The sequence below is a fragment of the Conger conger genome, chromosome 2 (genome assembly GCF_963514075.1).
Source record: "Conger conger chromosome 2, fConCon1.1, whole genome shotgun sequence".
Taxonomy (NCBI): Eukaryota; Metazoa; Chordata; class Actinopteri; order Anguilliformes; family Congridae; genus Conger; species Conger conger.
Window position 1 is genome coordinate 50,978,769 of NC_083761.1, and position 23,185 is coordinate 51,001,953.

General features: G+C 42.1%; 1 protein-coding gene across 1 annotated transcript in view; it reads left to right on the forward strand.

Annotated features, from left to right (window-relative positions):
* The window catches only part of LOC133122262 (receptor-type tyrosine-protein phosphatase H-like), a 56,139-nt gene that overhangs the window by 2,180 nt on the left and 30,774 nt on the right, over nt 1-23,185 (forward strand). Inside the window, exons 2-11 of the mRNA XM_061232140.1 lie at nt 10,784-10,847; nt 13,417-13,683; nt 14,267-14,533; nt 15,100-15,366; nt 15,516-15,782; nt 15,934-16,161; nt 17,865-18,128; nt 18,388-18,481; nt 18,861-18,905; nt 18,999-19,080. Of these exons, the coding sequence (XP_061088124.1) occupies nt 10,784-10,847; nt 13,417-13,683; nt 14,267-14,533; nt 15,100-15,366; nt 15,516-15,782; nt 15,934-16,161; nt 17,865-18,128; nt 18,388-18,481; nt 18,861-18,905; nt 18,999-19,080 (1,845 nt within the window). The remainder of the gene's footprint in view (nt 1-10,783; nt 10,848-13,416; nt 13,684-14,266; nt 14,534-15,099; nt 15,367-15,515; nt 15,783-15,933; nt 16,162-17,864; nt 18,129-18,387; nt 18,482-18,860; nt 18,906-18,998; nt 19,081-23,185) is intronic.

A 23,185-nucleotide genomic window follows, 5' to 3' on the forward strand; every position in this document is an offset into this window, starting at 1 on the left:
TTGGATCATGAGTAGATCCCTTCTTTCTCCACACTTTGGTCTTTCCATCACTTTGTTAGAGGTTAATGAGTGGTTTGCATGTTGTAGTATAGCCTCTGTAAGTCTTCTATGAACAGTTGATTGAGATACATTTATCCCTGCCCAGTGGAGATTGTTTGTGACATTACATTTTACATTTTTGTAATTTGGCACACGCTCTTAATCCAAAGCGATTTAAAGTGCATAGGTTCCTCCTCAGGTTAAAAGCATCAAATCCATAACTAGTAAAACACGCAAGAAGAGGTGTTGGTCATACAAGTCGTCATACGTTTTTTAAAATTATTAAGGGTTAGGGTTAGACAAAAGCGATATCGGAAGGGGGGCGTGTGAGGGAGCAGAGGCGGGAGACCAAGAGCGACCGGGAAGGGATCACAAAGTTACCAACGATAAGTTGGATAACCACTAAAATAGGTGAGGAAAGAACGGAAAAAGGGAACCAAACTCCCCGGCGATCCGCCAACAGAAAAACAGAAATACGAGAATTTTTTATCGGCAGTCTCGAACGGGCTAAACTTTATGCGCCAAACTCTGCCACTCGCTCCACAAAACAGAAGCGGAACCCAGAAACAAAAATGGAAACAAAAGGGAAACAAACTAGGTCCCTAAACTTCTCTATTTCTAATATAGAAATTCTCTATCTGTCTATCTACCTTAGTACCTCTGTACCGGCTCTGTGTATGTGTCAAACTGAAACACCAAAGCCCAGAGCAGTGCCAGGAAGAGACTTAAATAGGTCTCCAAGCAGCTGACTGCAATTGGCCATGATTACACCCACATTCCACATGTGGGAGGTAATCTCTCCTGCAGAACTAAGCTGGCAAGCCCTCTAGAGGTCTAGAGCGGTAAATACTGAAATTTCCAGCAGTAGACATTGAAAACCATGACAGGACCCCCCCCTTAAGGAGCGGCCCAGACGATCCATCAGAACCCTGTCTATGGAAATTCTTGATGAGCTCCGGATCCAGAATGTTCCTGGATGGAACCCAACAACACTCCTCTGGTCCATAGCCCTCCCAGTCGACGAGGTACTGAACCCCCCTGCCGACTTGCCGACTGGCCAGAATTCGGCGCACGGTGTATGCTGGTTGGCCGCCCACGATCCGTGGGGGCGGTGGTGGTGTCTCCACCGGCACCAAAACACTGGTGAGCACTGGCTTGAGTCGGAACACATGGAAGGTAGGGTGCACTCTCATGGTGCGTGGTAGTTGAAGACGAACTGCGACCGGGTTGATCCGGTGTGTGATCTTAAAGGGACCAATATACCGGGGAGTGAGCTAGCCACACCCATTGCCTAACCCGGTAGGAAGGCGCTGGGCGGCGATGTTGATCCGCCAGTGGCTTCTGGTGGGCAGACGAATGCAGAAGAGCCGCTCGTGTTCTCCTCCAGGTGGCTCAACAACGCCGGACGAAATATGCGGCAGATGGCACCCCAGCATCTCTCTCGTGTTCGGGGAACAGTGGCGGTTGATACCCAAACTGGGCCTCGAACAGACAAAGACCTGAGGAAGCGTTCCGCAGGGTGTTGTGCGCATATTCCGCCCAGGCGAGTTGACGGCTCCAGGAGGAGAGATTGGCAGAGGCACCGAAGCGTGTTCTCCAAGCACTGGTTAGTGTGTTCAGTCTGGCCATTGGTCTCTGGATGGAACCCAGAAGAGAGGCTCGCCGTAGCACCAAGGAGGGAGCATGCCAAAACCGTGCTGTAAACTGGGGACCACGATCAGACACCACGTCTATTGGAAGGCCGTGTATCTAAAAAACATGGTCCACCACAAGCCAGGCGGTCTCGGGAGCGGACGGTAGCTTCGGGAGGGGAATAAAGTGGGCTGCCATGGAAAAACGATCCACAATCACCAGGATTGCCGTGTGTCTGATATTGGCAGACGAGTCACAAAATCCATGGCAATGTGGCTCCAAGGACGGCTAGGGTTGGGCAAAGGTCTGAGAAGACCGGGTGGGGACTGGTGTGACCTCTTGTTGCGGGCGCACACTGCACAAGCCGAAATGAACTCTCGCACATCTTTGTTCATCCCTGGCCACCAGAACCGCCTGCTCAGGAACTCCTGGGTACGATGGACCCCCGGATGCCCCGTCATCTGGGACAAATGACCCCACTGAAGGACCTGAGACCGTGTCTTCTTGGGGACGAACAGAGGACCCAGAGGGTTGCACCCTGGACCTGGCTCCAGACGTTGCGCCTCCCGCACAACGGTCTCTATACCTCATGACACTGAAGCCAATATTTGGGTGGACGAAACAATCGGTGCAGGAGGATGGTCCTCCTCTGACCCATCATATAGCCGGGAGAGAGCGTCCGGTTTCAGGTTTTTAGAACCTGGACAGTAGGTCAGAAGGAAGTTGAAACGCGCGAAGAATAGTGACCACCGAGCCTGCCTCAAATTCTTCCTCTGAGCACCCTGGATGTATTCTAAGTTTTTATGGTCTGTCCAGACCATAAATGGGTGCTCAGCCCCCTCTAACCAGTGTCGCCACTCTTCCAGCGCCAGCTTGACCGCCAGCAGTTCTCTGTCCCCCACATGATAATTCCTCTTGGCTGGTGAAAGTGCCCGGGAAAAATATGCACACGGGTGTACTTTCCCACATCTGTCTCCCTAGAAAGGAGACAGATGTGGTGTGGAACACGCACTTCTCTGCCTTCACAAATAGGTGCGCATCCAGCAGGCACTTGAGGACTTGTCTTACGTGGTTGACGTGCTCAGCATGAGACCTGGAGAAGATCAATATATTGTCCAGATATACAAAGACAAACTCCAACATCTCTCTGAACACATCGTTGACAAGTGCCTGGAAGACAGAAGGGGAGTTAGTGAGCCCGAACGGCATCACCAGGTACTCGTAGTGACCGCTGTGGGTGTTAAAAGCGGTCTTCCACTCATCCCCCTCCCTGATGCGTACCAGGTTGTAGGCATTGCGGAGGTCTAGTTTTGAGAACACGGATGCCCCCTGCAGATGTTCGAATGCCGAGTTCATCAGGGGGAGGGGGTACCAGTTCTTTTTGGTAATACAGTTCAATCCCTGATAGTCAATGCAGGGTCTTAGCCCTCCATCTTTTTCCCCCACAAAAAAGCACCCGCCGGTGATGTGGAGGGTCTAATAAACCCGTTGACCAGTGCTTCCTTAATATACTCTTTCATGGCGGTGCTTTCAGAGATGGATAAAGAGTATAACGAGCCCTGAGGAGGCACTGTACCTAGATATATATTTATTGCACAGTCATATGGCCAATGGGGTGGTAAAACAGTGGCACGCTGTGAGCGCTCCCATCACACTCTCCCCCTCTTTTCCTGATGGAACTAAGGGCATGACCTCCCCAAAAGGGTCAGAGTCGGAGAACTCCTCGCCGGACCAATTGTCCCCCAGAGGTTCCCAGTCCACTAGCGATTCCCAGGCCAAACTCTCCTTCCCCCCTTTCAGATGGTGGCGGCGAACCCCCTGACCAGTCGAGAAACCAGCCTCCTCCTCCTCGCTATCAATGACAGTATCTAGCTTGGGTGCTCGGTGATAGCCTGCGCACTGGGGGCCCCACTGGAGGATAGCATCTCCCACCCTGCCCCAGTCGACTTGAGGCTTGTGTTGGACCAGCCATGAATGACCTAAGACTAGGGGTAAGCTAGGGGAGTGAATTAAAAAGAACTGGACACGTTCAGTGTGTTCGCCCCGCGCGAGGTGCATGGTCAGAGGGACGGTTATCCTCTTTACTAGCCCGGTGCCCAATGGGCGCCCGTCCAGGGCTGATATGTAACGAGGGTGTGTTAGGGAGTAGGATGGGATGCCCAGTGCCTTTGCCCACTGGGAATCTATGAAACACTCCACGGCTCCGGAGTCCAAAAAGGCCTCAATGTTCCTAGAAGCCTGCTCCAGCTCAGCTGGACTGCCAGCAGGGTACGAGGAGAGTGGGGGTTGAGTCTCGCTGTGCCTCCTCGTTTGCTCAGTGAGACCCCCCCCCGTTTTCCATCAGTCTAGAACATGCCTGTGCCGTGTGCCCTGTGCGTCGGCAGTGATGACACCACTTTTCTTTAGACCGGAGCTTGGGTTTTTTGTGCAACCAAGAACCATCCACCTGCATGGGTTCCTCGTAGGTCAGAGAACCATGCCTGGTCGGAGAAGTGGCATGGGGGAATTCAACAGTGAGAGCCAGCCGGGAAGGGCGATCTCTCCGACCACTTCTCTCCCTCTCTCTCTCCCTAATTCTGTTATCGATGCGAATGGCGGTGGACACCAAAGCGTCCAGTGTTGGGGGCGGTTCAAGAGGCGCTAAAACATCTTTGACCGACTCTGAGAGAGCATTGTAGAATAGGGACATTAGGGGTCCCTCAGGCCACCCTGTCTCACCTGCCAAGGCTCGAAAGGAGATGGAGAACCCTGCGACAGTGTCGTTGCCTTGCCGGAGACGGGTTAGCTTCATGGCTGCCTCCTGGCCTGAGATGTCATGATCAAAGATCATTGCCATCTCTTTCATGAGGCGGTCTACATCCCGCATAATCAGGGCATTCGCCCGAATGAGGGGATCTGCCCAGGCAAGTGCGCTCCCGGTTAATAAGGACAGGATGAAGGCTACCCGTGAGTCGTGGGAGACAAATCGGGAGGGCTGTGCTTTAAAACATATCAGACATTGGGAAAGGAAACCTCTACATTTTCCTAACCCCCCGTCATAACGGAGAGGGAGTTGGAGTTTGGGTTCATTGTTGGTAACCGGAGTGCTTTGAGTAGGGGGTGTATTGGAGAGTTGTGCTTGTGCTTGTGTTACTGTAGCGGGGATCAGGAGGCAGGACTACGGTATAGTCTCAAACGGTGTGTTTTTAGTCTGCGTCGAAATATTGGGAGGGATTCTGCTGTCCGGACAGTGGTAGGCAAAATCCACCACTGAGGAACCAGAATGGAAAACAGGCTTGAACCTGCAGCTCGACCACCTGGTCGTCAGGCAGGCTGCAGCATTCTGGACCAGCTGGAGGGGCTTGATGGCACAGGCTGGGAGACGGCCAGGAGGGAGTTGCAGTAGTGCAGACGGATAATAATGAGCACCTGGACTAGGAGCTGGGTGGCTTTCACCATCAGGAGATGACAGATACGGCGTATATTATAGAGGAAGAACCTTCAGGTTCTGCCAGTGGAGGATATATGTGGAGCGAGGGTGAGGTGTCTATCAAGAGGCACCCCAAGATTCCTGTGATGCCACTGACTGACTGTTTTGGGTTTTTTCTTCACAGCTCTCACAATGTTTCTGTCATCAACTGCTGTTGTTTTTCTGTTGGTCAGTACGCCAGCAGTTTCTTTCTCAGGACATTCTAAGCTATAATATTGCTCCAATTACCACTGTTTTCTAAGCTTCTAAATGGCTTGCTTCTCTCCCAAAGACATCTCTCTGGTCTTCATGTTGGTTTATCTAAATCCAACCTTCACAGGCAAACCCCAAGGCTAAACCTGAGAGTAGACATTCATAACGATTTATTGTTTAACCAATCAATCTAACAGGACAGATCTGGGCAACACCTGTCAGTCACATGTTCCAATACTTTTAAGTTGTTTAACAAATCTAGATAAATATACCCCAGCTACAGTACTGTGCAAAAGTCTTAGGCACCTGTATAACATTCTGTACAGATAAGATTCTTTCAAAAATAATTCAATGAAAGGTCCTAAATAAACGTACTGTACATTTTACATTACACTTTAGTCATTTGGCAGAATAGTTAAAAACAATATTTTTTGTGACTACCCTTCGGCGTTAAAACTGCATCACTTCTCTGTGATAGTCAACTGTCCTGCAATTCTGTAAGACAATCAGCAGGGAGGTTGTTCCAAGCATGTTGGAGAACTTGGTAAATGGTAAATGGTTGGCATTTATATAGAGCCTTTATCCAAAGCACTGTACAATTGATGCTTCTCATTCACCCATTCATACACACACTCACACACCAATGACGATTGGCTGCCATGCAAGGCGCCAACCAGCCCGTCAGAAGCATTTGGGGGTTGGGTGTCTTGCTCAGGGACACTTCGACACAGCCCGGGCGGGGGATCAAAGTTCTTTTGCAGACTTAGGTAAGCTCCTTGCTTCTGATCTCAGACAGCCTTGATCAAGTTTTTATGTAAAACATAGTCAATTGCATACAGTAATATGATACTTTTTAAAATTAAATACAAAAATGTCACTGTAAAATTACATCTTTTGGAAAATGAATATTTGGAAATCTCAAATATGTTCTTTATACTAACACACACAAATAAATAAACATATATATAATAAAGTGTAGGGTGCCATACTCAACTTGGTTTGATCGGCTAAAGCAATATTTTGAAACAGGTGGTAGTTTATAATTTCAAACTGGTCATAGCTAGATTTTCCACCGGGGTTGTCCGCATTCTGAGAAAAAAGACAGAAATTTCACCCCTCACAAATAACTTTTCATCTGAGTTGTGTATAAATAGAATGTCTGTTTCCCTCTGCCAAATATTTTGGTAGCGTATTCCGGAAACCTTTCAGCTCTATAATGATAATGCAAGCTCCTCATGATGAAAAAGGGCACTGCTGCCCCCCTACTGTCAGAACCTGCAAGTATTTCAGACTGCTTTGGATTCAAGTGCTCACATATACCACCTGGTGGTGGTTGTGTGAACAACGAGTAATTACTGTGGATAAAACAAAAAATCTGCCGCCGCCTGGCAGCAAATTAACATCCCCTGCTCAACTGCTTTGGACTGAGTTGATGCGCTTCACATGACTGTTTTTCAAGGGAATTGGCTTTCCATATACCTTTGGATGTAGATAGTAGGGGTGATACCTGTAACGACTATTTTTTTTTTTCTGATTGCAAATGTACAAGTAATTGGATCATTATCCGTGATCTGAGAATTGGCCTGCTTTATTTTTTTTCTATTTTTTTTTACATTGGCTGCAGTAGCTGTACATCAGTGAGGAATGCATAACATAATGTTAACACTGTTTCGTGTTTCGCCAGTTCCTGCCTGGTTAGATGAGTAAAAATGACTGCCTGCTGCTATTTTCCTCACTTCTCTCTTGTGTCAAGATGTCAAGAGACAGTTGTGTGAACTTGTTCTGACCATAGATTAAGGATATAACTACTTTACTGTGATCAGGGGTGCTTTCAACATTGCAAAAATTAGCAAACATATTCAAACTTGTTTCTATTCACCACAAATGTTAGCAAAGAATTTGAAAAGGTAGTGCTCCATGAAGAGAAATGGCTGCCGACGGGGAGGACACGGAGAGAACAAAAGGCTGTTAAAATACACTTTAATCAATATGTAATATTTGTACTTACCTAAAAAAAAAAACCATAGGATCAGCTAGCTGGCATTGTAAGATCTAAGTTGCATCCATTTGTATTCAAAATGCGTTGGTGGCAAACTAAATTAACGGTTAATTTAAAATCGTTCAGCAGTCACTGTTTGCTGCAAGCATGGTTCACTGCGAACATTTGCCGACTTGAACGCACTTCTTGTAGGAACTATAGTCACTGGGTGTTCCTGACCAAACCTTATCAGGTGTATGGTCCGAGTTGCTACTGATACGTGTATTGTATAGACCAGGGGTCGGCAACCCTGGTCCTGGAGAGCTGCAGGGTGTGCTGGTTTTTGTTTTCGCCTTAATACCAGCAACTGATTCATACCGAAAAAACCAGATGAGGCTAGTTAACTGAGTAATCGACTGCTTTAATTGATCAATTAAGTGCTGAGTAACAACAAAAGCTAGCACACCCCGTGGCTCTCCAGGACCAGGGTTGCTGACCCCTGGTATAGACACACCCCAAACATTCCAAAGCATGAAATGCAGCACTTTGTATGGAGTGAGCTTTCTACCTGGGTCAGACTTACTGCGATGTCTGGTGAAAGAAATCAATCGTACTTAGCTACACTGTTTTATTGATCGTGTATTCATTGTAACCTCGGGTGACCCGATAGAAAGGTATGGTGCAGTTTTGTTCCGACGATACTTATTTTGAAACGTACCGATAATCCATGTGAAACCAGTGTATTGAATGAGGTTTATTGCCGTGAGAGTTAGTTGTCTGGGGATCTGGACATGAGTGCGGATGCTGGTCACACAAGTGTTCATGATTTATGGTATGTAATTTCAGTAATTTTTATCTGCATTATTTTATTTATGTAACAAATTGACAACAAATTGTTGCTTAAGAGTATAGGGCTTTAGGACAATGTGGGTGTGTGTTTAAAGGGCGAGTGCGACAGCAACACGGATAGTGGTGCTGATATGAACGGGCAGGAAACTCTGCCAAAAGTATTCTTTGTAAAATTGTTCATACACGTACACACATCTTATATAGACGGTTTTGGTTTTTAATTAATGTTAAGATTAACCAGATAAAAAAATGTAATTGGTTAAACGGATGTGGATACAGATGCAGAACTCACTCACCCTTAGTAGATACTGGATTGGGTATTGACTGTGCATCAATTAATGGGACCCATTAAATAGATCAGCAAACTTAGCTAGCTCTAGTTGATTAGCTAACATTACAGTTTGTCCATCACATTACAGTAAAGTTCAATATTTTCATCTCTGGTAGTGAATTAGCTGATATAGCTATGAATTAATCTATTACTTACCTAATATTTACTATATGTTAATACGACGATGCATTGCATTACACTCACTTTAGACACCAACAGCTTCAGTTATAACTTTAGTTCAGGTAGGTTCAGGTTACCCACCCTGAACAAAAAAACCCCCAATACTGGTAGGCATCAGTAGCCTGCTTTTAAATGCTTTAAGGATCCATTTACTGTAAGGAGACTGATTCTATATCTGTGCAGAAGTAATAGTTAGTTCACTACCTCTGCTGTCAAACCTGGTAAGCAGTCATCATTTGGTCATCAATATGGCGACCACAACTCTCACGTGATTGAAGTCATCTACTTTTAGTCCTCACTAGATCTTAGTATTTGCTCTCACAGTTTTGATAGCCAGTTTTCTCTCATACGTGTAGTTTCCTAGTCCCTACTTTTTGCTCTCCTTGGTTGTTTATTATTATGATTTTGTTTGTTCATTCAGAGTATTTTTTGTACCCCAAGCCAGTTAGTAATTTTGTTCCTTTTTGTGGTAAAGTTTGTTCATTTTTACTTCATGGTGTGTTTTGGTGTCTTTCTTTGTGTCCCCTTACCTGGTTGTTATGTAATAATATTTTGTTTTGTGTGGGGTGAAGAGATCTATGGCTGAGCAGCCAAATCTCGGCCACGGCATTTTTAAAGTCTAGGGATATGAAACATGGGTCATGGATAACGATGGCTATTCCATACCGTCTGTGTGCTACACTGTGGAGTTGGCGATAGTGCATGCCACCTTGGCAACTGACCTGTGCTACTGCTGTTGTGTTGTCACAGCATAATAGCACATGATGTCCCGTTTGACCATAAAGACAATATCTGAAAGCTATCCATACAGTTAAAGTGCCAGATAATTGATTAGAGCTGAGCACCACTGAGTTGGCAATGTCCTATTAACCATATGGCCCTCCTGAGTGCCCTCCACCAAGAGAGAGATATGTCTGTCATTATAAGCTTCCTCATGAGAATGGTCCCGAGAGGAGTTCCCTGAGCATAATAGTATTTTCTGAATGACAGTGATCGTGCTGAGGTGGAGGGATGAAACTCACCTCATAAAATCTCTCATTCTCCACAGCTCCAGTGGTAGGCTGACAAAATTGTCAACAGTAAGAAATGTGTGTCGTTCACATCCCTAATGTCTAGCTTCGGAAACAGCGCTGTCCTGTTCCACGTTAGCAGGTGCAGGAAGCTGTGGAGTGTGGAAGGGTGGAGTGCCGGGCCATTTCAAGGGGTGGGTAGGGCCTGGGGTGAGTCAACCTATGCCAGCCGTTCGAGTTGTTCTGAGATGTCATAAAGAACCAACCTGTGGATTGTCCAGCACTTCTTTGGTTTTCAAGTAGTTCTTGCAAAGCTTTGAAGTAACTTTCATTTGTTTTTTCAAAATCCTAAAAAGTCTGTTTATTTCCAGGATTACATGAAAACCCATTTTCAATGTGGTCTCAGATTTTTGGACCCCACTGTATAAATAAACAGATGCCAGGCCCACCACAATATCATTGAACAAACTGACTTTAGTGCCCACCACAATAATTAATCCTAATCCTGTCAAATTGAAATAATGCTTATACAGTCCCCTCCAAATGTACTGGAACAGCATGGTCAATTCCTTTGTTTTTGCTATACAATGAAGACAATTGATTTTCTGGTCAAAAGATGTACATGAGTTCACAGATCCAAATTTCATATTTTATTTCCTGGTATTTTTATCTAGATTTGTAAAACAACTTAGAACTGCATATGCACATGTCATGATCCAAAGCATACGAGCTCATCTGTGAAGCATGTTGGAGGAAGTGTCATTGCTTCGGCTTGCATGGCTGCTTCTGGAGTGGGCTCACTAATCTTTATTGATGATGTACCTCATGAGCAGGGTGAATTCAGAAGTTTAAGAAAACATTCTGTGTGCCAACTTATGGAGAAATGCGTCCAAACTAATGGGAGGAACGGTATCATGCAAAACAAAAGAAAGAAACAAAGAAACAAAGAAATTGGCCTTGCTGTTCAAATACTTTTGGAGGGAACTGTATATTGGGGTTACTGTTCCATTTTTGTCATTTTGCACATGATCTAAAAGAGAGGGGAGATTCGGACCTGAGGTTATTCCTTCAGCCTTGAGAATGACACTCTTCTTGCCTTCTAGTGCCAATCAACTACTGAAACAATTGCAACCTCCTCAACTGCTACACCAACAACCAGGTTACCACGTAAGTACACTGTTGCAATATCTGTAACCAATGCTTTTTTCTATTTGTTGGAGGATAGTGTTTAATTAAATGTTTTAAATAAATCTACTTGTAGTCTACTGTAGTGTTTTGGAACTTGTTATTTTGTTAGAATCACAATCACAACAGCAATCTCACCTTTATTCCCCTCGGTCCAGAGACTGGGTTAGTTACATTACATTACATTATTGGCATTTGGCAGACGCTCTTATCCAAAATATTTCACGGCCTTAGTGTTAGGAGTTTTGGTATCCGTATATATTCATTTTTGAAGAATCTCATGGGGGAGATTGCTGCACGGTATGCTGGGATCAGGGAGCATGCAATAAATTCTGGGAGACTCCCAGAGTTTCCGGGAGAGGTGGGATGCCAGTTAATGCATTCAGACATTGACAAAATAACAGCTTATGGCTTCTTCAGCGTAATGGATAGAACCCAAAAGCCAACCCAAATATACAGTACAGTATAGCATCAATGGGCCTCTTTATGAGCAATAATTCAATTGAGACAATTTCTGTAGTACAAGTCAACAGGAGAAATCACGCAAATCCCAAGTGGACCCAAACCATGGCAGGAAAACACTGCCACCAAACCCCCTCATTGTAGGTATGGTTGCAGTGCATAAATCCATCATTACTAAGACGAATGCACACATGGGGCAAAACCAAAGGCACTAGTCTACAGAGATGTGGAAAAAAGTAATATGGTCAGATGAGTCATCATTCACCATATTCTCAACACGAGGGCAAGTGCATGATGTGATGTACAGGCCTGAATGCTTGATTCCTCCTCCTGATATTCCTCTCTATGTAGTTGTCGATGGACCGTTCTTGCTGACACTGTCTGATCACATCCTGCATTGATTAAGCAAATGGTTATAGTCTTTGTATTGTAATCGGACTATACTTACAATAACTCCAGCGCCTTGTCTACATGTGGCGCTGGCAGTCACTGAATATCCTTCCCCAACAAGTGCATTTAATTTGAAAGTATACGTCTGATTTGTTCTGTCATTTTTGTAATTTATTCATGTTAATCAACTGTTTCAATCATGGATTAAAATAGATTTAATAATAAAGTTTATAAGATTATAAATTCATAAGGGATACATTTAGCAGGCACATTATAAGTGTATTCAGTAATGTTAAATATATGCAATATAAAATAACATCCCTCTTGTTATATCTTATTATTTGTTAAATATGTTCATTAATCCTAGATTTCTTGGAGTCCAATAACCAGTGCAAGCGTTTTCTATTTCTATCAATATTTTTATGTTAATATTGCTGTTACAATGTCTGTGACTTTGACCGTGGAATGATTGTTGGTGACAGACAGGGTGGTTTGAGTATCTCAGAAACTGCTGATCTCCTGGGATTTTCACACACACTAGTCTCAAGAGTTTGCAAAAAATGGTGCAAAAAAACAAATCAGTCTAATAAATACCTAATAAATAAAGTGCTCACTGAGTATATAAGTATATATGTGCATATAAGAAAAATTATATGCACATATAATTTATTATTATTATTCTTCTTATTATTATTGCTGTGATTAGTGAAGTACATCGACAGGAGTTCCTCGATTCTGACTTCTCTTAACAATGTAACCATTCTTACATCCATATCTTACATTTCAGAACAGCGAATACAACTATAGCCTGAGTTGTTTGAAATTTGCAAAACATTCAAAAAAGCATGTGCAAAAAAGTGTTACATTCATGCGATTACTTTTCTTGTAAGTCATACTCTGTGACATATTTAAATGAATTTGACCATTTAAAGACACCAATATTCTTTGCTAATGTGCAGAATTCTGTAGGTCTAGTCTGTTGTTTATTTAGGTCAGTTGGAGTGATGTGTTTGAGCAGACTGTCCATCATGTGTTGTGGTTGATTAAATGCTATAGGTTGATACAAGTCAATCATGCTTTGATTTTTTCTGCAGCACATTTAAACATTTAGAAATAAAACAGGTATAGGCCTACATATAATAATATACACTTCAAAGCATTGACAATTAAAGAATGCGTCATTGTACAATAAAATACATGGAATGTCCCTTCCAAATTACTTTGGCTCAGCCCCCAATATATGCAAACCTTGGTTAAGATCCCAGAAGAACATCCAAGGAACTGCAGACCTCTCTTGGCACAGCTAAGTTAAGTGTTCATGACCCATTGCCAAAAATGGGATTAAAGGGACAGGAGCAAGGTGGAAGCCACTGCAGAGGGGGCAATTACTGTATGAAAGAGTGATATGGGCATTTCATACCTTTTTTTCAAATAAATTAAATTATTTCTTTTTTTAAAAAGTGTTTTATGTGATTACATTAATCTGATTACATTTTGCCCAAAGATCTGAAACCATTCAGTGTGACAAATATTATGCACTAATAGACAAAATCAGGATGGGTCTTTTTCATGGCACTGTAGTTCTTTTATGGTTTTATTATTTTGGCAAAAGAAATGACAAGCAATACATTTGAAAGTATCAGTGAGGGACAAGCTTGGAAAAGCTGATGGATGTCTGTATTGACTCTGTGTTTTTCAGGACCTCCTGATGTTAATGATGTCACTGTAAAAGAGCGCAGTGAGACTACATTAAGGCTGCAGTGGAACCCAGTGCCCAGTGAAACTGCATACAATTATACACTGCAATACAGCAATGGAACTAAGATAGATGACATAACTGGATCAGCAGGTGGACCAGTGACATATACTGTTAGAAATCTAATTGCTGGGACTGAGTATAGCTTCACTCTTTTCACTGTGCTTCAGCATGTTGACAGCTCTGGACATAATTTTTCAGCTACCACAAGTGAGTCTCCATGTACCTTATGTTCTTTCTTTAGGTATTATGTGAACTGAATTTTGGTATTTCCATATAAAAATAGTTTTGATCTGATCTTCTGTGAACCGGGGCGGCACGGATGGTGCAGTGGGCAGCACTGCCGCCTCACAGCAAGGAGGTCCTGGGTTCGAATCCCTGTTGGTCGGGGCCTCTCTGTGTGGAATTTGCATGTTCTCCCCGTGTGGGCGTGGGTTTCCTCTGGGTACTCCGGTTTCCTCCCACAGTCCAAAGACATGCAGGTTAGGCTGATTGGAGAGTCTAAATTGCCCGTAGGTATGAGTGTGTGAGTGAATGGTGTGTGCGCCCTGCGATGGACTGGCGACCTGTCCAGGGTGTATTCCTGCCTTTCGCCCAATGTATGCTGGGATAGGCTCCAGCCCCCCCAGCCCCCCTGCGACCCTGTTCAGGATAAGCGGGTGAGGATAATGAATGAATGAATGAATGAATGAATGAATGATCTTCTGTGAACCTGCCTTGTAAAACAATGGAAATGTGGTATAGACAGTCTCCATGTATTTCATTGTATTTATATTGTTCCTATGTTTTTCAGGACCTTCCGATGTTAATGATGTCACTGTAAAAGAGTGCAGTGAGACTACATTAAGGCTACAGTGGAACCCAGTGTCCAGTGAAACTGCATACAATTACACACTGCAATACAGCAATGGAACTAAAATAGATGACATAACTGGATCAGCAGGTGGACCACTGACATATACTGTTAGAAATCTAACTGCTGGGACTGAGTATAGCTTCACTCTTTTCACTGTGTTTCAGCATGTTAACAGCTCTGGACATAATTTTTCAGCTCCCACAAGTGAGTCTCCATATACCTTATGTTCTATCTTTAGGTATTATGTGAACTGAATTTTGGTATTTCCATACAAAAATAGTTTTGATCTGATCTTCTGTGAACCGGGGCGGCACGGATGGTGCAGTGGGTAGCACTGCCCCCTCACAGCATGGAGGTCCTGGGTTTGAATCCCCGTTGGTCGGGGCCTCTCTGTGTGGAATTAGCATGTTCTCCCCGTGTGTGCGTGGGTTTCCTCTGGGTACTCCGGTTTCCTCCCACAGTCCAAAGACATGCAGGTTAGGCTGATTGGAGAGTCTAAATTGCCCGTAGGTATGAGTGTGTGAGTGAATGGTGTGTGTGCCCTGCGATGGACTGGCGACCTGTCCAGGGTGTATTCCTGCCTTTCGCCCAATGTATGCTGGGATAGGCTCCAGCCCCCCTGCGACCCTGTTCAGGCTAAGCGGGTGAGGATAATGAATGAATGAATGAATGAATGATCTTCTGTGAACCTGCCTTGTAAAACAATGGAAATGTGTTATAGACAGTCTCCATGTATTTCATTGTATTTATATTGTTCCCATGTTTTTCAGGACCTTCCGATGTTAATGATGTCACTGTAAAAGAGCGCAGTGAGACTACATTAAGGCTGCAGTGGAACCCAGTGTCCAGTGAAACTGCATACAATTACACACTGCAATACAGCAATGGAACTAAGATAGATGACATAACTGGATCAGCAGGTGGACCAGTGACATATACTGTTAGAAATCTAACTGCTGGGACTGAGTATAGCTTCACTCTTTTCACTGTGTTTCAGCATGTTAACAGCTCTGGACAACACTTCTCAAATGTCACAAGTGAGGATCTTCATTCTCAATATTACCCTTATACATTATAAACCAAAGGTCAATGTAGAATTATGAAATAATTAAAAATGCCTATGCCATTTAAAAAGTCTATGCACTTGCCCTGACATTGCTTTTCATTCAGATGTTATTTTTTTCAGGGCCTCTCAGTGTTATTGATGTCACTGTAAAAGAGCGCAGTGAGACTACATTAAGGCTGCAGTGGAACCCAGTGTCCAGTGAAACTGCATACAATTACACACTGCAATTCAGCAATGGAACTAAAATAGATGACATAACTGGATCAGCAGGTGGACCAGTGACATATGCTGTTATGAATCTAACTCTGGGGACTGTGTATAACTTCACTCTCATTACTGTGTTTGAGCAAGTGAAAAGCATGGGTCACAGTTTCTCAGCTGTCACAAGTAAGTTACTTTTGTCCTTTTACATATTATCTGAACTAAAACTACTTTTGTAATTTTATGTTGTACTGATTTCTTTGAATCATGTATCAGTGATGAAATATGTATAAGAATTAACAATAAGTGACCTGAATTAAATCCTTATTCCCTGAAGCCATCCACTGTTCAGAGTGGATTATCACCAATAGATCATTTGAGGCTGAAATCACTGGAAGGTTTTCCAGTGCAAATGCGACCAATGGAAACACATCAGTGAATGGCAGAGTGGAAAACAGCAAGGTGTCCTTCACTGGCCTGTATCCTGGCAGCACCTTCAATGTGTCTCTCTTTTTTCTTTTAAACTCAGTATCCTTAAAACAATGTGAGCATACTTTGACACTAGGTAAGCGACTGTCCCTGTTTTGTTACAGACAATGCATTACTCCATTACATACATGTAGCATGTAGTCATCATATTTATTAACCATAAATTGTCAAAACATAGACATTGAGTATCTGATTTTATATCTGTTCTATTTGTTTTTTGTCAAATTGTCCTTCTTATATACTGAACATATGTATAGAATGCAGTTATAAGCACATTTATTTATATGTCGCTATATATCTTTTTTATAATCGAGTGCAATTACACAATATAGTTCCTTTAAACTAAGATTCACTAAATTAAGTAAAAGTTTATTGACAATTTCACTTTGTTAGCAACCCTTTCATTTTAGTGGTCAAAAACAGGCACCAAACTAGATGAGATGGCATCCACAAATTATTATGTTGGTGCCCAGTCAATATCAGGTTTCATATAAAGGTTGGATGGTTGACCTGTAACAGAAGAAAACAAAGATCTAAGGGGGGAACTTCACTGCTGCAGCAACCCTCTACGTGCCCTCTGGACTGGGTTGTACCTGCTGTTGGTACTTCAGTTCAAACGTAGCCAAATTATAACTTTGGTTCAACAAATCCTACTAATTTATGCATTACAAACATAACAGAGGTGATAACACGGAGATAAGCAACAATGCAATGAACAACTAGTCCTAAGTAGCCTACACTTACACTCAGCAGATGTAATCACACAGTCACTAACAGTAAAACATAATTTATTTTCTGCACACACCATCATTTCTCAGTAACGCCATGGCATTTTGAAACTTGGTAATCAAGTAGAGGTTTCATTTATGGATATATTTCAGTAGCAATCTGGCCAGCTATGATGCCAAGTGGACATCGGTAACCGCAAGGAGATGATGTTTTGATCATTGATTATCCACTTGTCATAGTAAGCTAATGACTTTACACTCAAATCAGTTCCACTCAAATCAGTAACAAGTTAGGAGATATATAAGTAATCATGGTGTCACAACATTGTAGAATGCATTAAAAGTAAACTTACCAGTGAGAAAGTGATCCGAACAAATAAACAATGTTATTTTGAACTAAGAACTCATATGAATGTGCCACGTTGGATTTACCTAACTTCAGACAACTGTCCTAAATGAATAATTCCATTACAATACAGTATATACAGTACTGTAGGCAAATTCCGTCAGATGGAGACTAATGGGATTGACAAGAACAAGGGATAACTGATACCGGATTGGGTAGACCAGGTTCCTTAGTTTTGGGAAAAAAATAATAACATAGCAGATCTTTGATAGACTTTGTTATTTCTTTCTCTGAAACAATCCACTGAAATACATTTCTGAAAACATTTAAGGTGAGAAATAAGCAATGCAGTTGCTGAATCTTGATTCATATTTGATCCGCAACACCTAGTTTGAAAGTTTGATCCGAGTTTGGTATGCCAGGTGAACTGCACTAACATGCACTACAGGGCTTTTGTTTACATGACTCATATGACAAGTTGTTGTTCCTACCTAAGGAATAATTCTAAATAAGGGAAAATTGGGGATTGTGCAAAGTTCTCTTAAATCACCCATTCTAAGAGATTTAAGAAGAAATCTTAAAGTATGAGTGGTTATTGCAGGAGGCCCATTGTTCTGTTGCATGATCAGCAATGCTTTAGCTGTTGGACAGATGGTTTCACATTGTCACACACGCATTGTTATAGAATATGGTTCTTTCTCTCAGTTCCTCCCCAGGTGACTGGCTTACATTGTGGCTATATGTCAGGAGGCTATGCATTCTCTCTGTCTTGGAACCCACCACAGGGTGTGTGGACACAAGTGGAGGTGGAGATTTCAGGACAAAGCCCTCGTAATGTGACGGGGACAAAGACGGACATAGTGATTAAGCATGTAAAACCAGCCCAGACATATCATATAACTGCGACATCAGTCTCTGAAACCATGAAGAGTGAGACTGCCACTTTTGAGTGTCAGACTGACCCAAGAGGTGAGCAAGAAATAAAAAAGGTGGAATTAATTATCTTCTTATAATGTAAATTCAAGCTGTGTGAGATGTTTTAGAACAGCTTAGTTCTAATGCCTTCCAAAATATGTACTTGTTTTCTTGATGTAATCCCCTACTGCTCTCTTGTGCTTTGAGTTTCATTAGTCCAGTGTTTGGTGCAGAGCATGCCAAGTACACATGAGCTGAGCAATCAATCAGTGATCAAACACACACAGCAATGTGCAGTTTGTGTTCTTTTCAGGAGTTATCGCAGGGTCAGTGATCGGAATCCTCTTACTTGCTTTCCTGGCTTTTCTTGTTGTCTTCATTTTGCGTCGTAAGCCTGAATTGCTAAGGTTGGTACAGATACATAGATATGATCGATTATAGATGCCAGTTTTAAAAATGTCATTAATCCAGGCAATATTGTTTTATAAAAGTTGTATTTATTAATTACATTTGCATTATATTTTGAGAATAAGCAAACTGAAGCCTTTCATCCCCAATCAAACAAGGGTATTTGACAGGGTACCATGATCCAGAGAATGTGCTCAATACTAGAAACTCAGAACATCCTCAAATGAATGTAATCAAATAATGTAAATGTAATGAAATAAATGTCTGTACAATTGTTCATACAGTTTTTAACACAAAACATTTACATTTTCTCATGAGTTTGCCATGACACAGTGCATATTGTTGTTTTCTGACAATGTGTTTAATAATTTTTTTCAGGCCAAAATATTTTGTGGAATCCCAACTGGACAACGAGAAATTTATGTATGTATGACGTTAATACTGATCTGTACAACCATGTACAACCTATTTGGTTCTCAGCACAGAGTGCTGACAGAATTGTTTTTATGCTTCCAGAGATGTTCCAATGGGAAACTTTGAAGCCCACTTCAATAAAATGAGTTGTGATCAGAACAGAGGATTCAGTGAAGAGTATGAGGTAATACTTTTCAACCGAATTGCATCAGGCAGAGTTCAATATAGTTTTTTTCTTGCAACATTGCAATGTTAATTAAAGATGGAAAGGCACTGTTCACTTTTCAGGTTTTTAGAAAATATTATTTCAGTGTCCTGTATGTTTTCAATTGTTTTGACAGGGTAGGTTGACTGAGCATGTATGCTCTTTTGTGGCTTTTGGGCCAATAAGGCCCTCCAAGTATCCTAATACTGATTCAGATTGAATCATGACTAAAAATGAAAGCAATCTTGTTATTTTTGGGGAAGTAAATGTGTTATTGTAATGTTATTTTGGATGATTCCACTGAATCATTATTAAAGTAGAACATGTTCACCTTACAGAATGAAAATAGTGGTCAATACCTGTATTACTTATTTTATTCTATACATACAGTTATGCAAAAGTAGACTGTGTTGTCTTGGCTCTGCAGTCCAGTACATAAGATTTGAAATACAGTGCAGTCCATATGTACTTGGACAGTTGGTACAATTTACAGTGGTGTGAAAAAGTGTTTGCCCCCTTCCTGATTTCTTATTTTTTTGCATGTTTGTCACACTTAAATGTTTCAGATCATCAAACAAATTAAAATATTATTCAAAGACAACACAAGTAAACACAAAATGCAGTTTTTAAATGAAGGTTTTTATTATTAAGGGAGAAAACTAATCCAAACCTACATGGCCCTGTGTGAAAAAGTGATTGCCCCCCTGTTAAAACATAACTTAAGTTCAATTTCTCTAGCCACACCCAGGCCTGATTACTGCCACACCTGTTTTCAATCAAGAAATCACTTAAATAGGACCTGCCTGACAAAGTGAAGTAGACCAAATGATTCTCAAAGCTAGACATCATGCCGAGATCTAAAGAAATTCAGGAACAAATGAGAAAGAAAGTAATTGAGATCTATCAGTCTGTAAAAGGTTATAAAGCCATTTCTAAAGCTTTGGGACTCCAGCGAACCACAGTGAGAGCCATTATCCACAAATGGTGAAAACATGGAACAGTGGTGAACCTTCCCAGGAGTGGCCGGCCGACCAAAATTACCCCAAGAGTGCAGCGACGACTCATCTAAGAGGTCACAAAAGACCCCACAACAACATCCAAAGAACTGCAGGCCTCACTTGCCTCAGTTAAGGTCAGTGTTCATGACTCCACCATAAGAAAGAGACTGGGCAAAAATGGCCTGCATGGCAGAGTTCCAAGACGAAAACCACTGCTGAGCAAAAAGAACATTAAGGCTCGTCTCAATTTTGCCAGAAAACATCTTGATATTCCCCAAGACTTTTGGGAAAATACTCTGTGGTCTGACGAGACAAAAGTTGAACTTTTTGGAAGGTGTGTGTCCCATTACATCTGGCGTAAAAGTAACGCCGCATTTCAGAAAAAGAACATCATACCAATGTTGCACTCCCAAAGACTGAGGAGTGGAGAAAAAGTCGTGTTTTAAGAAAATACACAGGACACCGTGCTGCTTTCGTCAGGTCGGTAGCTGTAATAATGTAAACACGCAGCTATTCAAAAATAAATCACATTTGCTTTAGGTAAATGAAAATACATTTCTCTCCTTTTTTTAAGCAGTCCATTATTTCTCTGAATGCGAGAAATTCTGTATGAGTCCTCACCACGTGAATAAAGTCCATACATTCTCCAAAGTCCTTTTGTCAACTCATTATCAAACTCATTAACAGTACATTATAACAATTCAGAACAGGCATCACTTGATACGTAACAGATTTAATGCTGAATACATTTAACATATGTCACACTAAACATTCAAACTGTTTCCCAATAATCCATCATTACATGTAAAATTACCAGAATTACACTGACAATACATAGGCTATCTTTTCTCTTCATAACGTGTGCTTAATACAATGATAGCAATGAACCGCGCTTTTCTCTGTGCTAGCATGAGAGTGTTCGTCGTAACTAGCAATACTTCTACACTTGAAACTAAACATTGCAATGAATGAAAACGTAACAACAAAATCTCTCCCTTTTGGTCTTACAATCAAACGATAACATTTTCAAGATATGGGCAGAAAGCATACCTGAGGAGTGGAGAAAAAGTCGTGTTTTAAGAAAATACACAGGACACCGTGCTGCTTTCGTCAGGTCGGTAGCAGCTGCGTAGCTGTAATAATATAAACACGCAGCTACTTCCTGTATTAAGTTGCAGCACATTAATGTTTTCCCTTTTTCACAGAACGTACCAGGTATAATGAACTCATGTTATACTAGTAGTGCTACACTCATCATTACCACACCAACAGTAAAATATGGTGGTGGTAGTGTGATGGTCTGGGGCTGTTTTGCTGCTTCAGGACCTGGAAGACTTGCTGTGATCAATGGAACCATGAATTCTGCTGTCTACCAAAAAATCCTGAAGGAGAATGTCCGGCCATCTGTTCGTGACCTCAAGCTGAAACGAACTTGGGTTCTGCAGCAGGATAATGATCCAAAACACACCAGCAAATCCACCTCTGAATGGCTGAAGAAAAACAAAATGAAGACTTTGGAGTGGCCTAGTCAAAGTCCTGACCTGAATCCTATTGAGATGCTGTGGCATGACCTTAAAAAGGCGGTTCATGCTCGAAAACCCTCCAATGTGGCTGAATTACAAGAATTCTGCAAAGATGAGTGGGCCAAAATTCCTCCACAGCGCTGTAAGAGACTCATTGCAAGTTATCGAAAACGCTTGATTGCAGTTGTTGCTGCTAAGGGTGGCCCAACTACTTATTAGGTTTAGGGGGCAATCACTTTTTCACAGAGGGCCATGTAGGTTTGGATTTTTTTTCTCCCTTAATAATAAAAACCTTCATTTGAAAACTGCATTTTGTGTTTACTTGTGTTGTCTTTGAATAATATTTAAATTTGTTTGATGATCTGAAACATTTAAGTGCGACAAACATGCAAAAAAATAAGAAATCAGGAAGGGGGCAAACACTTTTTCACACCACTGTATGTTCTTTTGGCTGTAGTCCAGCACATTAGATTTGAAATGAAACAAGAAATGTGAAGTAGATATGTATTAGAAACAAGATATGTATTAATATACACTCACTGAGCACTTCATTATGAACACCTGTACACCTACTTATTCATGCGATTATCTAATCAGCCAATCATGTGGCAGCAGTGCAATGCATAACATCATGCAGATATAGGTCAGGAGCTTCAGTTAATGTTCACATCAACCATCACAATGGGGGAAAATGTGACCTCAGTGACTTTGACCGTGGCATAATTGTTGGTGCCAGAAGTGCTGGTTGAGTATTTCTGTAACTGCTGATCTCCTGGGATTTCCAGTGAGCAGCAGTTCTGCAGATGGAAACGCCTTGTTGAGGGGAGGTCAACTGAAAATGGCCAGACTGGTTTGAGCTGACAGAAAGGCCTACAGTAACTCAGATAATCACTTTGTATAATTGTGGTGAGCAGAAAAGCATCTCAGAATGCACAACACGTCGAACCTTAAGGCTACAACAGCAAAAGACCACATCGGGTTCCACTTGTGTCAGCCAATAACAGAATCTCACCAAACTCGCCAAAACTGGACAGTTGAAGACTGGAAACATGTAGCCTGGTCTGATGAATCTCAATTTCTGCTAAGGCATACAGATGGTAGGGTCCGAATTTGGCACCAACAGCATGAATCCATGGGCCCAACCTGCTTTGTGTCAACAGTCCAGTCAAATCAAATTCTTTCAAATTTCTTATTAGGCTTCTGTTGTAGAATTTTATTCTTAAGGATTTTTCCTAAAGTGCGTTTTATTTTGAGACATACGTTTCGTTTGGAGCAGCATACTGGTAGGCTATCAAAAGATTTTCGCTTTGGTTTGGGATTTAATTGACTTTTGGACTGTTTGATTCTATTGCTAAATGTTGGGACTGATGGGCACTGAAATCTGGGGGGTACTTGATGGTTCACTGTTAAGCTTTATGTAGTTGAAAGAGTGTCGGGATTTCCACCCGTCTGTTTATTGCGAGCCAAGGCAGCCGCTTTCATTCATTCATTGAATGTGCACTGTGCTGTAAATACATGGAAACCTTATTGTGTAACCAAGTGCCCTAAATTGAGTTAATTTTT